Source organism: Corvus brachyrhynchos, unplaced genomic scaffold (assembly GCF_000691975.1).
Source record: "Corvus brachyrhynchos isolate BGI_N302 unplaced genomic scaffold, ASM69197v1 scaffold11, whole genome shotgun sequence".
NCBI lineage: Eukaryota > Metazoa > Chordata > Aves > Passeriformes > Corvidae > Corvus > Corvus brachyrhynchos.
The window spans coordinates 2,160,996-2,180,778 of record NW_008236965.1 but is presented as its reverse complement, the minus strand read 5'-3'; the positions used below and the strand labels follow the sequence as shown (position 1 = coordinate 2,180,778).

The following is a 19,783-nucleotide window of genomic DNA, read 5'->3' as shown; positions in this document are numbered from 1 at the left end:
TTAGTGTTAGACATAGAAATAGTTATGTGGATTGTTCTGATTTGCTTGTGTAACTGTTTCAAGGAAAGTTGTCATTTTGGTTGATACTGGGTCTCAGTTTTTTGAGATAGCATCAAGGATTGGCAAGTTCAGCAAGTAACATCATCTTGGCTCTAATAGGACTGTTGAGTTCAAGCATTTGTTCTATGAATATGCTGAATTTTGAGGAGCTACTAAGTATTTTCTTGCTAGCAAAGCAAAACATAGTTCTTCATCCTTATTTGCTACTGTGCTGTTATGTGCTTTTCCAAAATACAAGGAGAAGTTACACTTCTGTTTTTTTCCACTGTAAACTATTTTTTGTTTCCATTACATTTTTGCTTTGTTTTTACATTCTTAGTTAATATCTAATTTTCCTTATTTAGTGTTCTACTTTGGGAAACTTCTGATTTATGTCAGCAGCTGTCAACTTCCAATTTCCATTTTTTTATACTTATACATGCAAGTTAAAATTTGCTTGCAATTTTCCTTACCTTAAGGGAGAGGACTTTCAAGTTGTTTGGAACTGTTCTTTTACCCATGTGAAATATAATGAGGTCATAACATTAGTTTCTAAGTAGCCACAGTCTTTTACTCCAGACATTTAATTTTTCTTTACCGGTCATAATGAAATTCAGGGGTTTTTTTTATTTTTAATTAAGTATTCTCTAGATTTTAGAAAATACTAGTTTTAGAGAGAAGGGGCAACATGTATGGTGTGTCTACCACAAACTCTAAGAAGCTACACCACAGCAGAAATTTTTTTTTTCCAAGCAGACAGCATGTAACAAGTAACTTGTTCTGCTCTCAAGAGTCTGCAGTTGGAAAGTTTTCCTGGGCCATACTAATTTCAGTATTGAGCTGTTGGCTTTAAGGGCCTTGCAGGTCTTGGTAGCAGCTAACCTTTATGAAAAACAGAAGCATAGTGCATTTGAAGGATCCTGCTTTACCTGCTGATTTTATGCAGTTTGTTCTTCCTGAATGTGATTTACTAAATAAGAATTTTGAGTGTTAGGTTAAAAACCAAATAAAAACACCACTGCAACAGAAATGTCTTGTTTATTTTGCTTTCTGTGTCTATCACCAGAAGCAACAGAAAACAGTCTCTTCCCCATTCTCATGTTTTTTAGTTCAATGGGTTTATGACAGGCCTTTTTCTTTTCTGATGAAAAAGAAATGACATTTCTTTTGAGTTGGCTTCTTTTTTTAATGGTTACCCAGGAGCATCAATTTTTAAAGGTCCATCTGGTTACTTTAGTTGGTGTCAAGAACAGTTTAAGAGATTTTCAAAAAAACAACACACAAACCCCCCCACTTTCTGCTGTTGTTCTCCCTGAACCCTTGTGCTTCTGATTTTCTTCATGCTAGCCTCAAAGCAGATTTTAATAAAATTTACCATGTATTACATTGGCGTAAGTTTTGAAAAATTTTTAAAAGTTTTGAAGCATTGCCACATTTTAGGTGTCTGCCTTGCCATTTGGTATGCCAAATTTGTCTAAAGTTGAGTTTTGGCTGAAATTTTAACCTAAAATGGATTAACATTTTTTCAGGATTAAATAAAGCATGTTGTTTCTGTCTTAAACTAATCCACAACAGTTCCTCAGAGATGCTGTTGTTTCTTTCTGACTTCATTTGGCTGTTGGAGGTGTGTTCTTTATTGCAAGTAGCAGATACACTTAATTTATAAGCCTTTGCAATTCTTGATTATTAATAGAAAAGATATAAACTCTCTCAAAATTCCATCTCCCTTTGACCTCTTGTATCAGTCTCCAGGCTGCATCTGATGGTGTGCTATGTATGGAGATATTCCTCAGAAGGTGTTTGTTATTGACATGGAGATGATATGACCATCAGTCCCTTCTGAAGAAGTGAAGAACAATGCAGTCTGACAGTAGTGGGAAAGGCAAATTAAGTCGAAGTCAGCAGGGAGGCAGAACAAGAGCTCTTTTTATCTGAAAGAATAGGCTGGTCTAAGGCAAAGTTTGAGAGCAACCTAAGGAGACTGTAGGAAAGAGTTGTGGGCAGGTGTTGAGAGGAATTACAAGAATGAAAACCTGAGGAGAAGCTAAGGAGGAAGCCTGACCATCCCATAATACTTAACAAAAGTTTTTTGCAGATTTTCAAGTGTGTTGCTTGATTCTTAGTTTAATTAACGGTAGCAGGAAGGAAAGTCTCATTTGAGGTGGAGTTAAGTAGGGCAATGTATGTTTATTAACTCAGAATAAAGTATGCTACAGATTTGGTTTAATTATTCCAAATCAAAGTTCCAAATAAACAAGTTGCAGTTTAAATGTAGACATCTTGGTATATGAACCTGCCTTGTGAGGTCCTGAGGGATGAGGGAAGTCTGATGTGATATAAATTAGTTCAGTTGAAGGCCACAGGAGTGCTTGAATTATAATCACTTGCTTATTTTAAGATATTGTAGTAAAAGCAGTGTTAATGTTGTTCAGGTGACCTTGCCACACCTGAAATGTAGATGCTATGGCTTTGAAGTCTCTGACATTTGGCTATCCTTCTTTCCTCCTTTTTGTTGGTTGTCTTTTGTCATCCTAAGAAAATCTGGATTTGATAATTTTACAGACCTTTATGAAAAACCAAAAATCGAAACACAAAACTAAAAAACCAACCCAAGAATTCTTGCAAGAATTGACTATAGATGAGGAAAAGAGACTAGAACATGGCACATGAGACTGGAGCTGGACCTGAGTGGCCGTAGATGAAACTAAAAGCAAAGAAGCTGAATTGAGTGGAGTTGGTTGAATTAGAATATCCAAATATGGTGTCTGCTGGATAAGCACCTGGCTGGGCAGATGGGCTTGAAAAAGCATGGGGAGGCAGGTGTGGCTGAAGATTGCCTGTGAAAATTTGGACACAAAAACCAAACAGTTATATTGGAGTGGGATGGGTTTAATAGAAAAAGAAAAGCATGAGAAAATTCATAAATATTTTCCTGCCTCTGCTATTGGGAAATGCTGGGCAAAATGCATTGCTTTCAGAGAAATAGAAAGTTATTATGGGCTACTCTGTTTATTTCAAGAAGCAAAATCTGTGTATTCCTTTAAACCCTGTTTTGAAGAAGAATGAATTTTTTTTTTTAATTTTGAAAATAGAAGAGAAATCCTGGTACTACAGAGTTGGACATTTGAAAGTTGAAGATATAGAGTGAATACTGCTTGCTTAAGTTTAATGCAGGTCATTTATGTATGGTGTTATCCCATTCTGTGTTTTTTTCAGTGTGTACAGGTGGGACAGCACTCGTTAGATGAGCAGCTGGTCTGTATTTGTTTCTCTCCCTTGCATAGTGGATGCTCTTTACCTTATTGAATGCACTCTCTGAAATTTTGCCTAGGATTATTTATTTTCTCTTGGAGTTTTCTGTGGCACACTTCACTGTGGGATCAAGTGGCTCTTAAAAAACATCTTTACAAGAGCTGTGTTAAGCGACAGGTCCATTATTATTTCTATTTGTCAAAGAAATGAGGCACAGAGGAATGAACATCGAATGTGTTCATAAGTTTGGTGCCCAATCTGTGAATCAAAGGACCTGTTTTTTCAGTGTGTAGTACTGAGTAACTGCCTGAAGAAGAGCTTTCAGGTTGCAGTTGGGTCTAAATTGATTCCTGAGGTGCTCGTTGCTTGTGAGTCTGTTCAATAAACTGGGAGTGACTTGTCCAGCAGCAAGGAGAATCTGTGTAATGGCAGTGGAGCATTTCAGCACCTTGGGGCCATGTTCAGTTGACTTTAGCACTTTGTTTTCATCTCTTTCATTTTACTACATACTCGCCAGTGTTCCCAGCACATAGGGATGCAGCAGTAGCTCTTTTTCATTTTGTAAGCCTTTTTTTATTGTAAAGGCAATCCAGTACTTTAAAAAGAATTAAAATGTAGCTGTGGCCCTTTAAATTGACACGTGGTTTGTACGTACAGGGAACTGAAATGAGGATTACCCTGGCTTCTGATTGCAGGCTTCTTGAGCTTAATGTATTTCTCATTCACTCTGTATGTGAAAATCTATTGCTAAAGGGTGCCATTGCATTTCACAAGGGACATATGCATATATCTGATGACAGGATTTGGTCTGTGTAAAGGCATAACTTGTTTTTATTAATGATGCCATGAAAATTAAGTTCTCAACCATTCAGTGAGCTCACTGTGGCATAATAAATGTTTCAGCACAGAACTTGTGTTCCAGTAATATATAGCAAATTTAATGTGACATCCATTGGTAACATGTATTGCTGTTTTCAGCAGGTTTTTTTTCCTTAGGCAAAATTATTTCTCTATATTTCCAAGATATTTCTGAAAATTTGGTTTTAGTCTGCTTTCTTGGAGTCTTACTAGAAGCCTGTACTGTAAACTATATTGTAGCAGTAAGTTCCTTACCATTGTAAAGAAATAAAGTTTTAAAATATTAGTTTATTGTGTATTATAATTCTATTCATTGGAAAATGTTTTAATACAGAAGGTATTCTGTTAGAAGCCACCCAGTCTGATAATTTTAGGTGATTTTATTTTTTTTTCTTTTTAAGCAGCTGTTTCCTCTCTGATTTGGATTTTAATCATGACTTGACTTAAGCTTTCGTGTCTTATTTATGCTGCCAGGAGAGAACTTGAGCACTAGTTTACTTAATTATTTGCTGTACAACAGCTGCTAATATTAAAAAGGGAAAAAAAACCCCCACCCACAAAAAATGCCATCTCATCTTTAGGTCTGCTACGGACAAAAAAAGCAAAGGCAGGGAGGATGACTGTAGCTACCCCGTCTGCTTGGCACCGTCTTCCTCCTCCTCCTCCTCCTCCTCCTCCTCCTCCTCCTCCTCTCTCTCTCACTTTCAGTTTTCAGTGTAATGAAGAGCAGGAGAACAATATTCTGTAATTAAGGATTCCATTAAGTTGAAGAAAAGAGCAAATGGAGTTGTTTGTTCTCCTAGCTGAAAAAATTTGTCTGGGGTGGGGGTTAGTGGTAGTAGTGTAGAAAGAGAGAGAGGTGGGTGGAGAAACTAAGTCAGGGCTGTTTGTTGAATATACTGTTAAGGACTGTTACCATCCTAATTAATCAAGTTAGAAATTACAGCTGTAGTCGGTTTCCCCCCAATTCTTGTTATCAATTTTCTTCTCTTTTGAGACAAAGCAAATATAAATTTTGTGTTCATTTGTCATTCGTTCTTTGACTTCAGCATCTCTGAAAATAACAATGTAGCACAAAAGACCAGTATTTACCTAGTTGTAATGTGGGTTGCCATGGTGTTTTGCAAATTATTGCAATTATGTTCACCATGCGAGTCGCCCTTGGTAACTGGCGAAAAAACTGATAATCCTGTTTTGAACAAAAGGTCAAATTGCTGAATAGAAAGTCTTGATTAACTAAAAGATGTACAAAGTGGAATTATTTCCTACCATTCAGAAATAGTTCTTGATCGGGTTTGGGGGAGGGGGTGAGTAAGTACATCTGATTACTGAAGTACAAAGCATTGAAAGGATGTTGTCTTGAGCCTTTCATGTAGTCTTAATGGTGGCTTTTTTGTCAAATTTACCCATTTGCGGCATTGAAAGAGGCAGCTGCATTTAAGCTTGAGAGATGGTGCTTTTTCAAGAGTTCAGTGCATGGAAAGTTCTCAGCAGTATCTGCAGTTTACTATTAGACCTTCGGCTATTAAAACTGATGTGCTGCATTTGAGCCCATAGCTCTTGGTGCTTGTAAAACCCTCTGACTGATGATCTAATAAAGTGCTCTTACCGGACAATCTCTGATCAGATACTTTAGGGGGAAAAAAAATAACCACAGCTCTGAAAAGGATGGAGGTAGAAACACATGGCTGTACTGAAAAGTTTGCTTTTGTAATCTGTGGTGTAAATGTTGGTAAATAAGACTGTATATTCAGTTGAAGTATTTTAAAGGCCTAATGTATTGCTCCAGAATTCATTTTTATTTACATTTACAAAAGTAAAAATCAAGTAGAAAAAATTGAAAGTTTTTCATAATGATCAGTCTTCTACAGTTACATACAAGTATATAGAGGGAATGGTTTCCTGCACTTTAATGCTGTGAATTTCTTTTCGCCTTTTCTTTTTCATTCTTGGGGGGTGGCAGGGGAAGGGAGGGAAGAGGTGAGGAGGATTAACGGGTTTTCTTTTTTAATTATTTCTACATTTTGTTTTTTAAATAGCTACCTGGAAATTAATTCTTAAAACTTTGGAGAGCCTGTGTGAGAGCAGCATGAAAGCAAAGTAAACCTGAACAAGTTTGTGGGTTTACATTCTGCATCACCTAGCAACCCCCTGGCTCAGCCAGTTCTCTCGTCTGCCCCCAGTCCTGTTTACAGACCATTCAGACTGCTCTTCGAAACCGTGAAAGATATTCAGTTTCATTAGTGCCATTCTCAAGGAGAAAATAATTAAACTTAAATGAACAAACACTGCCTAGTGATGCTTTAAACTTCTCTAGTTTAAGGTGACCAGACTACTGAAACCTCGTTCTCTGCCATTACCTTTAACTCTTTTGAGCTCCTCTGAACCTACATACCCATGTATGTGCATTACCACTTTTAAAGTTTTGGAACTCTATTAACGCCTTCAGTATTCAGAGATGTTCATAACCATATTGCAAAGATAAATGCTTCACATAAACAATCTTTTTTGTCTCTTTACGAGCTTGAAATGTATACTAGAGTTGACAAACCTTGCTGTTGCTGTCACGTATATGAGCAAAACCTTTGTGTGTTCTATCTTACATCTGATGTCTTGCAGGATGTTGAACAATGACAAATCTGAAAAATTCAAGAACTGAACAAAAATTTGAGGGGAGAAGGAAGGTAACAGAATTGTGGAATAAGTGGGGGCAGTAAAGTGTTTTTAGCTTTCTAACCAAAGTAGAGGCATAGTTTTTAAGAAATCTTTTTGAGTTCTTAGTGTTTGTATGTTGCTAGACCCTTTGACAAGCAATACATGGATGGGCTGTATGAGTTCTTTGTGCTTTGTTGATAGTTGGCAGACAAAGCAAAATTTTTTCTGAAGCAAGGTACTATACTTAGTTGTGACCTATTGTAGCCTAAGAATATGGCTTCCTTTGAGTTGTGTGAATAGGGAGAGTATTTTGGCAGAATGGACTTAAATATCCTTCTACAGATTTTCACTCTCAGTACAGAAATGCATAAGGCTTCTTTCACTGATCCTTTTTCTCAATGTAGTTATCCATGTGTAGTCATTTTAAGTATGTCTTCTCTGAGTTGCTTGCTCAAAATCCAGTTTAGCTGTTTTCAGGTTGTCTTAAGTGAAATAAAATTGTTGGTAATAGCTGTGTCTCTTTGTGAGTGTTATGTTAGCCTGAGAACACTTTTTAATCTTTTGCAGTGTGTATTTTGGTGCCTAGAGCCTTATTTTAGTGACGGTAAGAAGACCAAGGTATTGGATTTGATGTGAAGTAAAGCAGAACATATTTGTTAATTTAGTTTGTAATGTACAACTGTTAAGGTTGGAACTTGTCCACTTGTGGTGCTATTATATGTGCTAAAATGAGGGCCACTGTTTGCATCAAATCTATCACAAGGGTTTGGAGTGCTCTATTATCCTTTCAGCAGGCTGATGATGGAGCCTGGTCTTTGCACAAATGAGATCAGTAGGTTTCAAATAACTTTTATGAAATGACATATGACTGTACATCTAAAGGTATCTTTTAAAAAAATCAATTTTTAATAACATGTAAAACTCTAACATTGACCTACAAGATATTTTTCACTTACGTCTTGTTTGATAATTTTGTTTAAAACATTTTTTTTGTTAGCTTGAGTGTTTCAGTTCTTGGAGGGCGGGGGGGAAGGCTGGGGTGCATTTCTTGCTTCTTCAGTTACCTTCTGCTTTAATCACATACACACACCTCCAAGACTTTTAGTCGTAAAACTGATATGACAGCGCTGAGAATAATATTTTGTTGAAAACAATGAAGTTTTCTTTTGGTCTTGGATGGTTTCCTCATTTAAATTTTTTTTTTTTTCAGTTATAGATTAGAATGCAATTCAAATTTTATTATTTTGGAATATTCAGGATTACAAAATATAATTCTTGAAACCCTACAGACTTTCATTTTTGGTAAACAGGCGTTTGATGTTCTGTGGCTGACTTTGCCTCACAACAGTGATGCATTGCTGATTGGACTGTGAGATATGCAAGTTCTGAAGGAATTCCTAAGAAGTATGCTACAGGACAGAATTTTGTTGTGGGCTAAATCCTCTCAAATTTATGTCCATCTTTCATAATATGCAAAGGGGGACTACTTTAGGTGTTTTAGATCAGTTGCACTTGGCAGCTTCACTTCTCCAAATGGCTGCCTGGAATCTACATCAGAGCTTTTACCATTCTAGTATCATCAGCTTTTTTAAGATAGAAGGACATTTTGTGTTCTGAGAAATTCAGGTAGTATTTATGTCCTCATTCATGCTTTCTTTAAGGTAGCAAGTCAGTGTAGCTACATTGCCTTCAATTACAGTTGGTGTAGTTGCTTTGGACCTTCAGTCTGGTCCTGTGAATGTGTAGTTCCCATTGATGCCACGTGCCTTTGGGGTGGCAGTTTTCCAGTGGGGAACTGAGACAACAGATACGAGTATCTCTGAGAACAGGAGTATTTTGGAGTGGGTGTCCTTCTCTTTTGCCAGCCTTGGGTGTTAAAGTGATCATTTGCCTTCCACTAGGAAGTTATTGGCTAAGATGCTTCAGTTTAATAGCATCCTTTAGTGTGGGTCGTGTGATAATAATACTGGATATATAACCAGTCTTCTCCAGGATCTGTACTGCTTTCAAGTAGCACACTTTCAAAAGCATATTTCCTTATTTCATCTTTCATTTAAGAGACAGTTTTGTATTTTTCCTAAAAGATCGTATCTATCTGTTCATCAGCCTGGATAATGCTGAATTCAAGAGGAGCAGAGTGAACATCCAGGAAAGGAATTTCCTTTCTTTTAAGAGTTTTTGTTATCCACTCCATCCCACAGCTGAATTCTGATCAGTTATACAGGCCAAAACTCAAGAAGCTCTGAAAATAAGGAAATGCTTAGAAAAGCAATTGAATTCGTATCTTCCAACTTCCATTGAAGTGAAGCAGCATGAAATGGAGTGTGAAATGCTGTGGTCACTGTTTACATTTTCCCTAAATTGGGTGATCAGGTGGTATTAGATTCTAAAAACACTCATACTGGGAAATGTAACATTTTTGGTTTTTTGTTTGTTTGTTTGTTTGTTTTTTTGGTTTGTTGGTTTTTTGTGGTTTTTTTTTTTTTTTTTTTTGGGTGAGAAGCTGGCTACAATATTATTGTACAGAAAAAGAAAAATTAATGTGAAGTCAATGGCCAAGAGTGAGTTGATAAAATAGGTCCTTCTCTTGTCATCTGAATAGTCATATACCACACTGGATCTGTGATCAGGTAATGCATTACAGTTAGCTTTATGTGTAAATTTCAGAAACTAATTTAAGTTGTTGTTTCTATAATAGTTACTAAAACTATTGGCACTGCCAAAGTGTACACAACACCTAACAAAATATCCGAGAACATAGAATAAGCATTCCCTGGATAAGGGATTGAAGATGTAGGGTAAATGGATAAAGAATTTTTGCTAACCTAAGGTGTTTCACTGTTCTAAGCATGTGCAGCAATATCTTTCAGCTGCAACAAGCTTGGCAGCATGTTTAACATGGTACCTATTCCACTTAAAATAAAAAGACAAAAGCTCCAGTCAGCCAGCATCAATAGTGGACTCTTGACCCAGTTCCTTTTATAAAACAATTCATTTGAAGAGTCTGTAAAATATCAAAGGAATTTATTATTCAGAGATGATTGAATGTTACAGTGGTATAAAACCTTAAAACATTCTCGAAAATCATCTTTGTCTTATGTACTGAAATCAGAGTACAAATATTTCAAGTTATTTCTAAGATGTTTTTGACTTAAAAGTTTCAGTTAGGCCTGACAGAGACCTTGCACACACTCTTTGCTGTGAAATTCTTTTACATTTTGAAATTCTCAGATGGAGTTCAGACATACCTGTTCTCTAGCAAGGGACCTCTTGAACATAACATTAGGGCTTTTGATTCAGTACGATTTGATCTCCTTGTAGTAACATATTAAAGAAGTGGAGAGAGCCTCTCCATTAATTTTTTGTTGAAGTGAAAAGAAGGCTGGAATGCCTGATACATCAATAACAATGTCTCTCCATATACTACTTTGAGATCTCGATATGTCAGAGTTCTCTAACTGAAGAGGCTTTGCAAGTCTCCTGGATTTTCTTCACAGATAAATTGAGATCCTTCTCATGGTGTCACAGATACATGTTTTTATTAGAGCCTGGTAACTGATCTGCTCGGAGAATATTAAGCTTTGCAGGATCATGAAAAAGTTGCTAACCCAGAATTCCACATTAGGGATTGCTTTTAACTCCATTACTCAATTTTTTAGGGTTGGTTTGTGTGTTTCTTGTAAATAGTGTGCCTGTTTATTACTTATCAGGGAGATATTCCTTGATACGAAAAAGCCAAAACAGATAAGATGCTCCTTATAAAGGCTTAATTTCTGATGGTGGTCATTTTGGGTGTGGGGAGGGGGTGTGGAAAGAAGGGAAGCCTGGTGGCTCATTTTCCAGATATATTATACTCTTCTGTGTCAGCACATTCTTTTTGTTTCCCTCAAAATTTTTTTTCTGACAAAATTATCTTCGAACTTTGTCTTTATGAAGAATTTACTTACTCTTTCCTTTCCTGTGCCCAAAGAGGGGAGTGACCAAGAGGTAGGTTTTTAAACATCGTGAGGTGTCTCTTTCATTTGTTCATCTAGTCTTTTATAAACTCAGATAATCTCATCTCCAGGTTGTTTGCATTAGTAGCTGCAAGTTCCAAAGGAATGGCTGTGTCTGCTCAGGCTGTCAGGAGACACTCAGACTTGACAAAGTCAGATGTCTTAAGTATCACCTGTGAGGAGCCCTCCTGATCAGTATGTTCTACAGAGAGTCTGCTTTGGTAGTCTCACAGATAAGTTACTCCATCCATAAGATCGTTCAAGCAACTCTCTGATGTGTCTTGTACTTGATCTGGAAGGACATTCAGGATGAAGCAGCTGTGGAAAGTGTTCAGAGCAGGCAGGCACCAGGACACTGCAGAGAGTTACTGTTCCTGCAGAAGAGAAGGGCGTGTTTCTGATGATGCCAATCCTAACCTCAGCAAGTCCTCCACCTTGAAAAACCCTTTCAAAGGTTAAATGAGTCTGTGACTTTCTTGTGTCTAGCAGCAGTAGAATTGGTTTCTTTATAACAGTGGGTCCTCTAAGGTTTTTATCAGGTTCGTTTCCCCATGAAAATGTGGGGTGTTGCTTGAGGAACCTAAGTTATGCTGAACTTCACAGAAGTGGTGCATTCACTGTCCCTGGAAGTGTTCAGAAGGTATGTGGATGTGGCAGCTGGGCTGCTGGGGTAATGGCTGGACTCTGATCTTAGAGGACTTCTCCAACCTTAATGATTCTACAGTTCATATCACTAAGTGTGTAAAGTTTTCTGGTGGAGTCTTATTTCACTATTTATGATAGCATTCCTGACCTGAGGGGATTTCTTCTTGGCATTGTAGCAGTGGCAGGTAGGTGTCACTCAAGTCTGCTTTGTCTACTGAAATGCCAGTGCATGACTCTAGTTCTCACACTGTAATTGAGATTTTCATTGCTGCCAGTATCTCACCAAGGTGGTGCAGATGCATTGGTTTGTGCCAATGTTATTTATAGAGTATTTCTTCATTCTGAACAGGCAAGAAAGCAGATTAGAAGTTGAAACTACTTTAAAGTAATTTGGTTTCTGGTACGCAGCAGAAAAACTTTCCTGACTTTACAGCAATAGCTCATCTTTAAGTCAATATTCATATCACCTTTCATGTTGGAAGTGTAAAATCGTGATGTAATTCTCAAAAGATGTAGTTACTACTGATAGTCAAAACATTTGCCAAAGAATATGCAAACAGAGGATTTGGTTTTATTTCCTGACATGTTGCCTACTACTAGTAAGGTTATTCTGTTCCCCCAGACACAGCTATTAACAGAAGACACAGACAGGTGGGACAGGGAGAACACACCACACGTATGGAACAAATTATCGTGATTGGAACTGGTAACTTCCAGATCACTGAGTCAAGTCCTCTGTTGCTATGATGAACTGCCTGATTTTACTTCATAAAATCATCTACCTGTTAACATTGCTTGGGGGGATCAATAGATTTGGTAGTGTACAGTAATGCAGTATTGGTGGAACCTCATCTTTCCAGAGGATTTAAAGCCACTTCAGTCAGATTTGCCCTCTTAGGCAATACTATCCATAATAATGGATGTTGGCAGGAAAACAGGTTTTGATGCTTCTGGTCTTGGAATGAGTGGAAATAATATGCTTTTGTAAGAGTAGTATGAAAAGAAAGGCCAGTGTGAAGTGAAAATGGCCTGATTAACAACTCAAAATGGTACCTGGATCAGAAAATCTTCCTTGCATTGTCTCTCACATTCAGCCTTCCAAAAGCTGGTTTGCTGATCACTGACAAGAGCAGCAGGCTTAAGCTGGCTGACTAGGACAGCATGTTCATGCTGTGCTTCTCTTCTGGTGAGTTTGATGGTGTAAGGTGGTAACTTCAGCTCTGCAGTGCTGGAGCCATGGGTTTTGGGTGTAATGGGCTCAGATATGCCAGCCATCTGAGATTGGACATCATCCACCACGATGCCATTTTCAAAATCCACATTAAGATTGTCTTCAATGGGGAGAAAGATTGCAGAGAAGCAAGCACAGATTACAAGTAAATTCAACTCCAAAGTAACTGACTTCTGAATAATTTTCAGTGCTTGCAGCTTTCTGCTTTTTACTAGCACATTTTTTCATTCCATGTGAACTTTTTAAAGCATTGTAGTGCCTCAGCATCCAGACTGAAGGCAGGAACAGATGCAGAACTGAAGTGTTGTAGAGAAGCACATTCAGTCCTCTACTGTAGCAGGCAACCAAGCCACGCTGTCAAATGTAATTTGTAAAAATTATTAAGATAAAGCTCAGTAAATGCATGTTGTTGACCCCTGCAACTTCTGTTTGAAAAGCTGTTGTAAAACCACTTGCCCCTCTGTATTTTGGGGTAATATTTCTAATGCTTGTTGATCATTAGAATGGGAGAGGCTAATTCTCGAGAACAGACTTACAAAGAAACAAAATTACTTTTGACTTGCAAATTTCTCCCTATTAGCCACAGTTCGTGGACATAATACTCTTCAGGGATTTTCTTTTATATTGTGCATGTATTCCAGGGGTTTTTTCGCATACTTTTTTATATTTTAAAATGAACTAAGCGTTTGTGGGCAGGATGTTTGGAAATGCTAGTTGCTTTTTTTTTCCCCTCTATGAACTTGTATTTCATTTCCCACAGTGTTGCAGATACCAAGTAGAACAAAGCTGAAGGTTCCCTATTATGATTTTGTTTGATTCACTGCAAATTAATTTACAGACTCAGTGATAGCTGCTGGGAAATGAAGGATTGGTTTTGTTTGGTCAGTGAAGATGACAGGCATGGATCAAATAAGGGTTAACAATAATGCACTTGAACAGATTCAATCAGAACATAATGCATGTATTGAATTTGATTGCAACATGCATGTCCATGGAAAAGTTTTTTGTTTAAAACAAATCAAGGCTATGGCTTAATTATCAAAGCAAAACAAGAGACATAAAGAGCTACATGTTTCTGATACTGCTTTTTTCAAAAATAGCTCCCTTCACACAGTTATCTACATGTTTAATTTCCATGCATAATAGCAACAGTTATTGTTGTCATTTGTTAAGAGAGATTAAGAGATAGTAAGTACAAACAAACGCAAATAAGGCCTGAATAGAGAGGTGACAAAGAAGAAAAGACCTCTTTAATGTTTATTATAAGTGGTAGGAAGTAATTTGTGTAGACGTTAATTGTTTTCTATATTAATTGAAGTGACGTCTAGTTTGTTCATGTCTATGCAACACATTTGGGCATTTTATTGTGGGCAATAACTTAAATCTTAATTTTTTGAATATTGTTTATAGAGAAATGTACTGCTCAGTAAAACCTGTATATTTTGATCATTATTTCTTAGTAGCTGAAAACAAGTATAATAGTAAGCTGTTGCATTTAAGTGGTTTTTTTTATCCTAAGCTATGGTTTTTAGTTTATTTAGGGGGGTTTCAGTCTTTTTTCACCTGTTTTCTGTGACCAACGGAGCCTCCCAATGCTTTCTTCAACAGTGACTGCATTAGACTGAAACAATTACATAAAGAAACTTGCTTCAGATGTAATTATTCAGTGGTAGTTTGAGAGGACCATCTATGCATTCCCTTATAAGACAGTAGAAGCTGTACCTTGTGAGTGGTGTAGTCCTTTGTTTCATAATTGTTAGCTATGAAGGCCAATAGGTGGCAGAAAACACAGTTACTTTTATCATACATTATTTTCATGGTTGTCTATTTTTGAGTATTCTGTTCAGCTGAAGCTGGGATGCTGCTCCCATTCCAGGCTTTGTTTTTTCAGTTGCACTTGCATTCCCTAACTAAATATCTTGCTATCTGGCAGTTTCCATGATTTGTTTTTCTAATATAACAAATTGTTTCAAAGTTCAAATGTAGTCATTTAATACGTTTTGAGCCATGAATGTTCTCTTCGTGCACAGAGAATCTTTTCATAGTTACAGCTGAAACAATTATGCTCTTCAACAGGAGGGTTTGTGTTGAGCTTTTGATGGGATACCCTTCCTTCTCAGACCAGGGTAACAGAGCAGAGGAGGCTGCTGTTCTGCTCAGTTCTTTATTTCATAGTCTCATAGCTTTCTTGAAGGCAGAGTTCGAAGGGAGTTACATGATAAAGCCAGCAACAACAGCAAACAGCAGGCAGAAAACAGCTTCTTCTTCTAATTTCATCTATAATTTTTTCTTACAGAAGTGTGGATTATATTTGTTAGTTGACCAATAAGATTAACACATGATTTTAGTTTTTCTTTTCTTAACCTATCCTGGTCTAATTCTAACAGTCGTAAGTCTTACACCAGTGTTACATAGGTATTACACAGATTCGTGTATACAGTTTCTATCAGCTCTTATTGTTTATGTGAACACTCTATCTAAAAAATGTGAACAGTGTAATTCTATTTATATTCTGTCTAAAGTAAAGAAATTCTGTGAAAAGGTAACACTGCTGCAGTAAGAACTGTGTTCTAAGGTTTCTGCTGCAGCTTTTTAATGTTTAAGGCACTTAGCATATATTTCTACTAAAAGCTAAAAATCTGTATTTCTATTTCACTTTGGTGTGACTTCATGTATCTCAGCTTATCCAAAGGTTTTAATTCAACCCCTGTGCTTTGGCTTTCCTCTGGGCTTGAGTCCAGAGAAGCTTTCACTCCAGCAGTTTTGGAATGGGTGAGGACACCCTCCACTCCTCCCCCTGCCTGGCTGTGTATTTTCAGGTGCTCTTTATGTCAGACTGCTGCTACATGTTGCATAGGAAGGTAGAGATGCTACAGAATAAGCACATGTGACATGAAGAAATTTCCACACAGAGAATAGCGTTTGTCTCTAAAAATTAACTTCATGGAGGATCTGTGACAGGTCATTATCCTTACAAAAATGTTTTTGTGTTTTCCCTCACAGTGGCTCTAATGATATTCTTGGTACTCATATAGGTGAGTGGCTGAAGATCTCAGTCTATCTTTGAGTAGTGTTTTTTTTGGTAGGAGGTTATTCCATGTCTGGTAAAACTGAGTTATTTAAATAATGTGAGGCAACAGATAAACACCTTCCTCTTTTAGAAATAAATCTTAGGTTCATTTGCAAAACGAAGCCAAGGCCTATCTTTTACGCTTCAGGCTCATTTGTGCCTTCTGACTTCAGAAGACACAGACTGGATGTTTGTGTTAGGTCAGGCCCTAAGTTAGGATTTCTTATAGTGAACCATGTGCTGATGAAGTAGCTCAGTCTTGGTGAGCAGTGTCTTCTCTTTCTAATGTCAGTTCTGTAGTATTTGTCATGAATAAATTGTATATGACAAAGAAAGTGGTAGTAGGACTGCTAGGGCAACAGATGTGCAAGAGACCAAATTAAATCCACAGAAGGTTTTTGAATTCTTGACATTTTCTCACTGTGCAGTATTAAATGTCGCGATTTACACTGCTGATCTAAATAACAGTAAAGTTCACACTTAGTGACCAGATACACTGATCATACTGTTTCCAGAACCCCTTACTTTATTAAGAGGATCTAGAGTGGGGATGGTTTCCTCATTCCAAAATCTGTTAGGTGAATTGCTTTTTGGAGATGCTTTTTTCCTTCTTCCATTTACTATAAATGGATTGTAGGGTGATAAGCTTAAACTGGGTATCAGGCTTTTAGGTGTCAGAGTTGGGTGAAATGAATCTAACTCCATGTGTAAATGCACTCTCCATTCCTGCACTACAGGCTTAAGCACACATTTTAGGAAGTGCTATATACATTGCTGTTACCATGATGTTCTCCACACAGTTCTTCTGGTCTGCCCAGAAGACATAAACATGGACATAAAAGCTCTGCTCTGCAAGGGCAGCAGGAAGTGTTTTGATGGATTTGGCACCAAGTGGGATAATACTGAGTATATTATATGGCTGGAGAAATGGTGAAAGAGGAGAGGTCTCTGGAATAAAAGAAGTTATTTGGAAAGGATTTGAGGTTTCATCTTAAAAAGGTAAACAAAAACTGAAGCAGTCCTGGAGCACTTCTAAAATTAATACAGAATATATTTTAAAATTGAAATCTAAGTGGAAATTAGGTAGAAGTCATTGTCAGAGCATAACATTGGGACAGCTTGTCAAAGAGCTAGTAAGAATGGAAGCAAGCAACTTTTTGAATTGTCCTCTGATTCATTGACATTTCTGTCAAGGTATCAGGGATCCAGGTATGGTTAGATTTAAATTCTTTGCAGGAACAACAAAAAATATGGAAACGGGCAAAAATAATCAGTCACTATTCCCAGCAGAGACATCACCGGCCAGTAGTCTGAAATGTAGAGTTTGACAGGGCTGAGCTGCTCAGGGTGGTAAAAGCAGGAACTACTTGAGAAGAGTTGCAGGAAGACTAAGTTTACTTCTCAGTTAACAATGAAAGATTAAATCCTCTGCCAAGTAAGGTGAAGTGAGGAGATGCTAAAAACACAATTTTGTGTACAAAATTTGTGTATGTACTGACATACTAGGGTAGAATAAAATTATAATTCTTGGATAATAAGTATCTTTCTGGAAATGACTGCTCAGTGCCCAAATGCTCAGTAGTGCTCTAGACAGACAGAGGAGAGAAAGGGACAAGAGAACAAGATGGAAAATACTATTTTGTTTCTGTCTAAATTTACGTTCATCGGTATCCTGAATACGGCGTGCAGTACTGGTTTCATCTCTCTCCCCATTTGTCCCATTTTCCCACCACCCCCTCATTTCCAAAAAGACCTGGGAGAAATTCAGAGAAGGGCAACAAAGATTTGGAGTGGTTTCCAGGCAAGGAACAACTACGTAAATTAGAACTGTCGTTTGGAAAAGACTTTGATTGAAGGTGATGTGATGGAGGTCTATAAAATCATGAGTGGCACGGAGAAGGTGAATGCAGAATGATTTTTCCTGGTCTCTCCTGATGCAAGAAATAGAAAGCATTAAAAGAGAAGCTGCGTGTGTGTGCGTGTGCGTTCAAGAAAAATAAGGTACTTTTCCATATAGTTTATAGTTGTTCTGCAGGATGTTGCAGATGCTAAAAGTTTACATGAGTTTGAAAAGCACTTGAAGTTCATTGGGGTCATTAGTGCATCATTAATGCATTAATTCAGTCACCACTGAATACAGAGGCAGTGATTCAGGTGGTCCTTGAGCCATTTCCAAAAGCTGTGATTATCTTTGGAAGAGTTTTACCATCTCCTTTCTCTTACGCCATTCCTTAAGTATATTCTGTTAGGGGGTCTTAGGGATGAGGTGTGGCATTGTTTTGAGCCTATGGTTGAACCTGGCACAAAAAGTTCGTCCTTACCAGTTCTGGAATCATTCCTTCTTGCATATTCTTAGGAGAAGCCTTTTACATTGTCTCCCTGAGCTGACATAGAGCAAACTGGCTCAGATTTTATTTCATTTTAACTCAGCAAAATGTTAGGTTTTCCTGAATGAATCAGTTTATGTTGAAGTCTTGGAAGCTTTCTAAAAAAAAAAAACCACCCAAAACAAAAAAAAGTCCAATAACTTAAAAAAGAAGAAGGAAGGAAAGCTTCTGGCTGCCATCAGAAAACGTGAAACTGTTTCTCCCCTCTAAAGCACAGGCAAAGAAATGGCATTTTACTTAAATATTGAATTTATTACAAGACTATGGAGTGTCTTGCTGGTTGGTCTACATAGCTGGATAAAATAATCCTATTGTATGTTAATGTTGTTGTAACTGGAGAAAGGCAGAGGTCTTGTATATTTCAAAGAAGGGATGACTGCAGTGTGCAGAATGTGGGATTTTGAAGCAAGAAGACTTCAGCTTTGTTCTCTGTCATTAATTGTGTTTAAACAAGGTCCTTAAAGAAGGACCTTCATCTCTTTATACGTATTACAGTATCAGATTCACAGAGGATGTTAAAGTTGGGATATTTTTCTTCCTTGACTGTGATTCATTTTTTTAGGTGGAATAAAAACAAGCTGTAACTTGAATTTACGGTAAAAAATTATTTTCTTCTATGTTCTGCCTTTCTGCAGGCTTGGTTAATATGTGAGGAGCCAACTTGCCAGAATCGAACCCGTCGGCTTCCGCTGAGTTTTTCCCGGAGTGGCCCCGTGTGCCAGGCCTGCAGGAAGGCTGTTCTGAGACCAGAGGTGAGTGTTTTGGGACAAAGCTTTGACAGCAGTGGATCAGGAATCTCATGAAGCTCACGTGGCTCTCAACTCTGCCTTTCAAAGATAGCAGGATTAAGCAGGAATTTTTAATCAGTTTATTAGTTTAAAGGGGACTGTTTATGCTTTTCCTACTCCACATTTTAGCTGCATCCTCATTGCTGTGAAGAGAGCATGCCATGCAGCTGCTGTGTTTGGAAGTTTTCCAGCTGACGAGCATTTGGTCAGCAAACTAGAATTTGCTGGAATGTCTCTGCCAGAGTACAGGTAAATTAAAATAGACAAACAAACCCAACCTTCCAAACCAAAACCAACCACCTGCTTTTCTGCTGACTGGTTCTTACCTGGCTGAATTTGGTTCTGAGGAGCTGGAGGTGAACTTCCATGCCATCTTCTGGGAGTACTCCAAGATGGTATTTTCAGGGGATCAGAAGTTCTGGGTTCTGTACATTGGAATTTAGCTCCATGCCTGAAAAATGTAGAAGCTTTTAAACCTAATATTGAGCTAGATGGTCTGGTCTTCCAGAATTCAGGACTGCCTGATGGTTCTCCTCGTTCTTGAGATTAAAGGGAGCTGATTCTGTTTCATGTTGTAAAATTCTGGTAAACCACTTCAATTGGTAAGAAAAGAGGAAAAAAAATGAGTTTAAGATTTAGAAATCTTGACAATTTACATAAAACAACCAGAGAGAGAGAGAAAGGTTCCATAAGGAAAATGGGAAATCTATTATTTCAAGTTGTAGTAAGTCTTTAAATTATTCTTACTTACATAAAACTTAAAAAATCAAGAGTTTGAGGTGTGGCTGTTAAGTGAATGCTCTGAACAGCATTGTTCAATTTACCACACGAGATTTGTTTTGGTCCTTCTTATTCAGTAATGG

At 37.5% G+C, this 19,783-nt stretch overlaps 1 protein-coding gene across 4 annotated transcripts in view; it reads left to right on the top strand.

Annotated features, from left to right (window-relative positions):
• Positions 1–19,783, top strand: part of POLA1 (DNA polymerase alpha 1, catalytic subunit) — a 203,569-nt gene that overhangs the window by 120,195 nt on the left and 63,591 nt on the right. For all 4 annotated transcript variants that reach the window (XM_017728405.1, XM_008629227.2, XM_017728404.1 and 1 more), the window contains one exon: positions 18,768–18,884. In XM_017728405.1, coding sequence (XP_017583894.1) covers positions 18,768–18,884 — 117 coding nt within the window. The remainder of the gene's footprint in view (positions 1–18,767; positions 18,885–19,783) is intronic.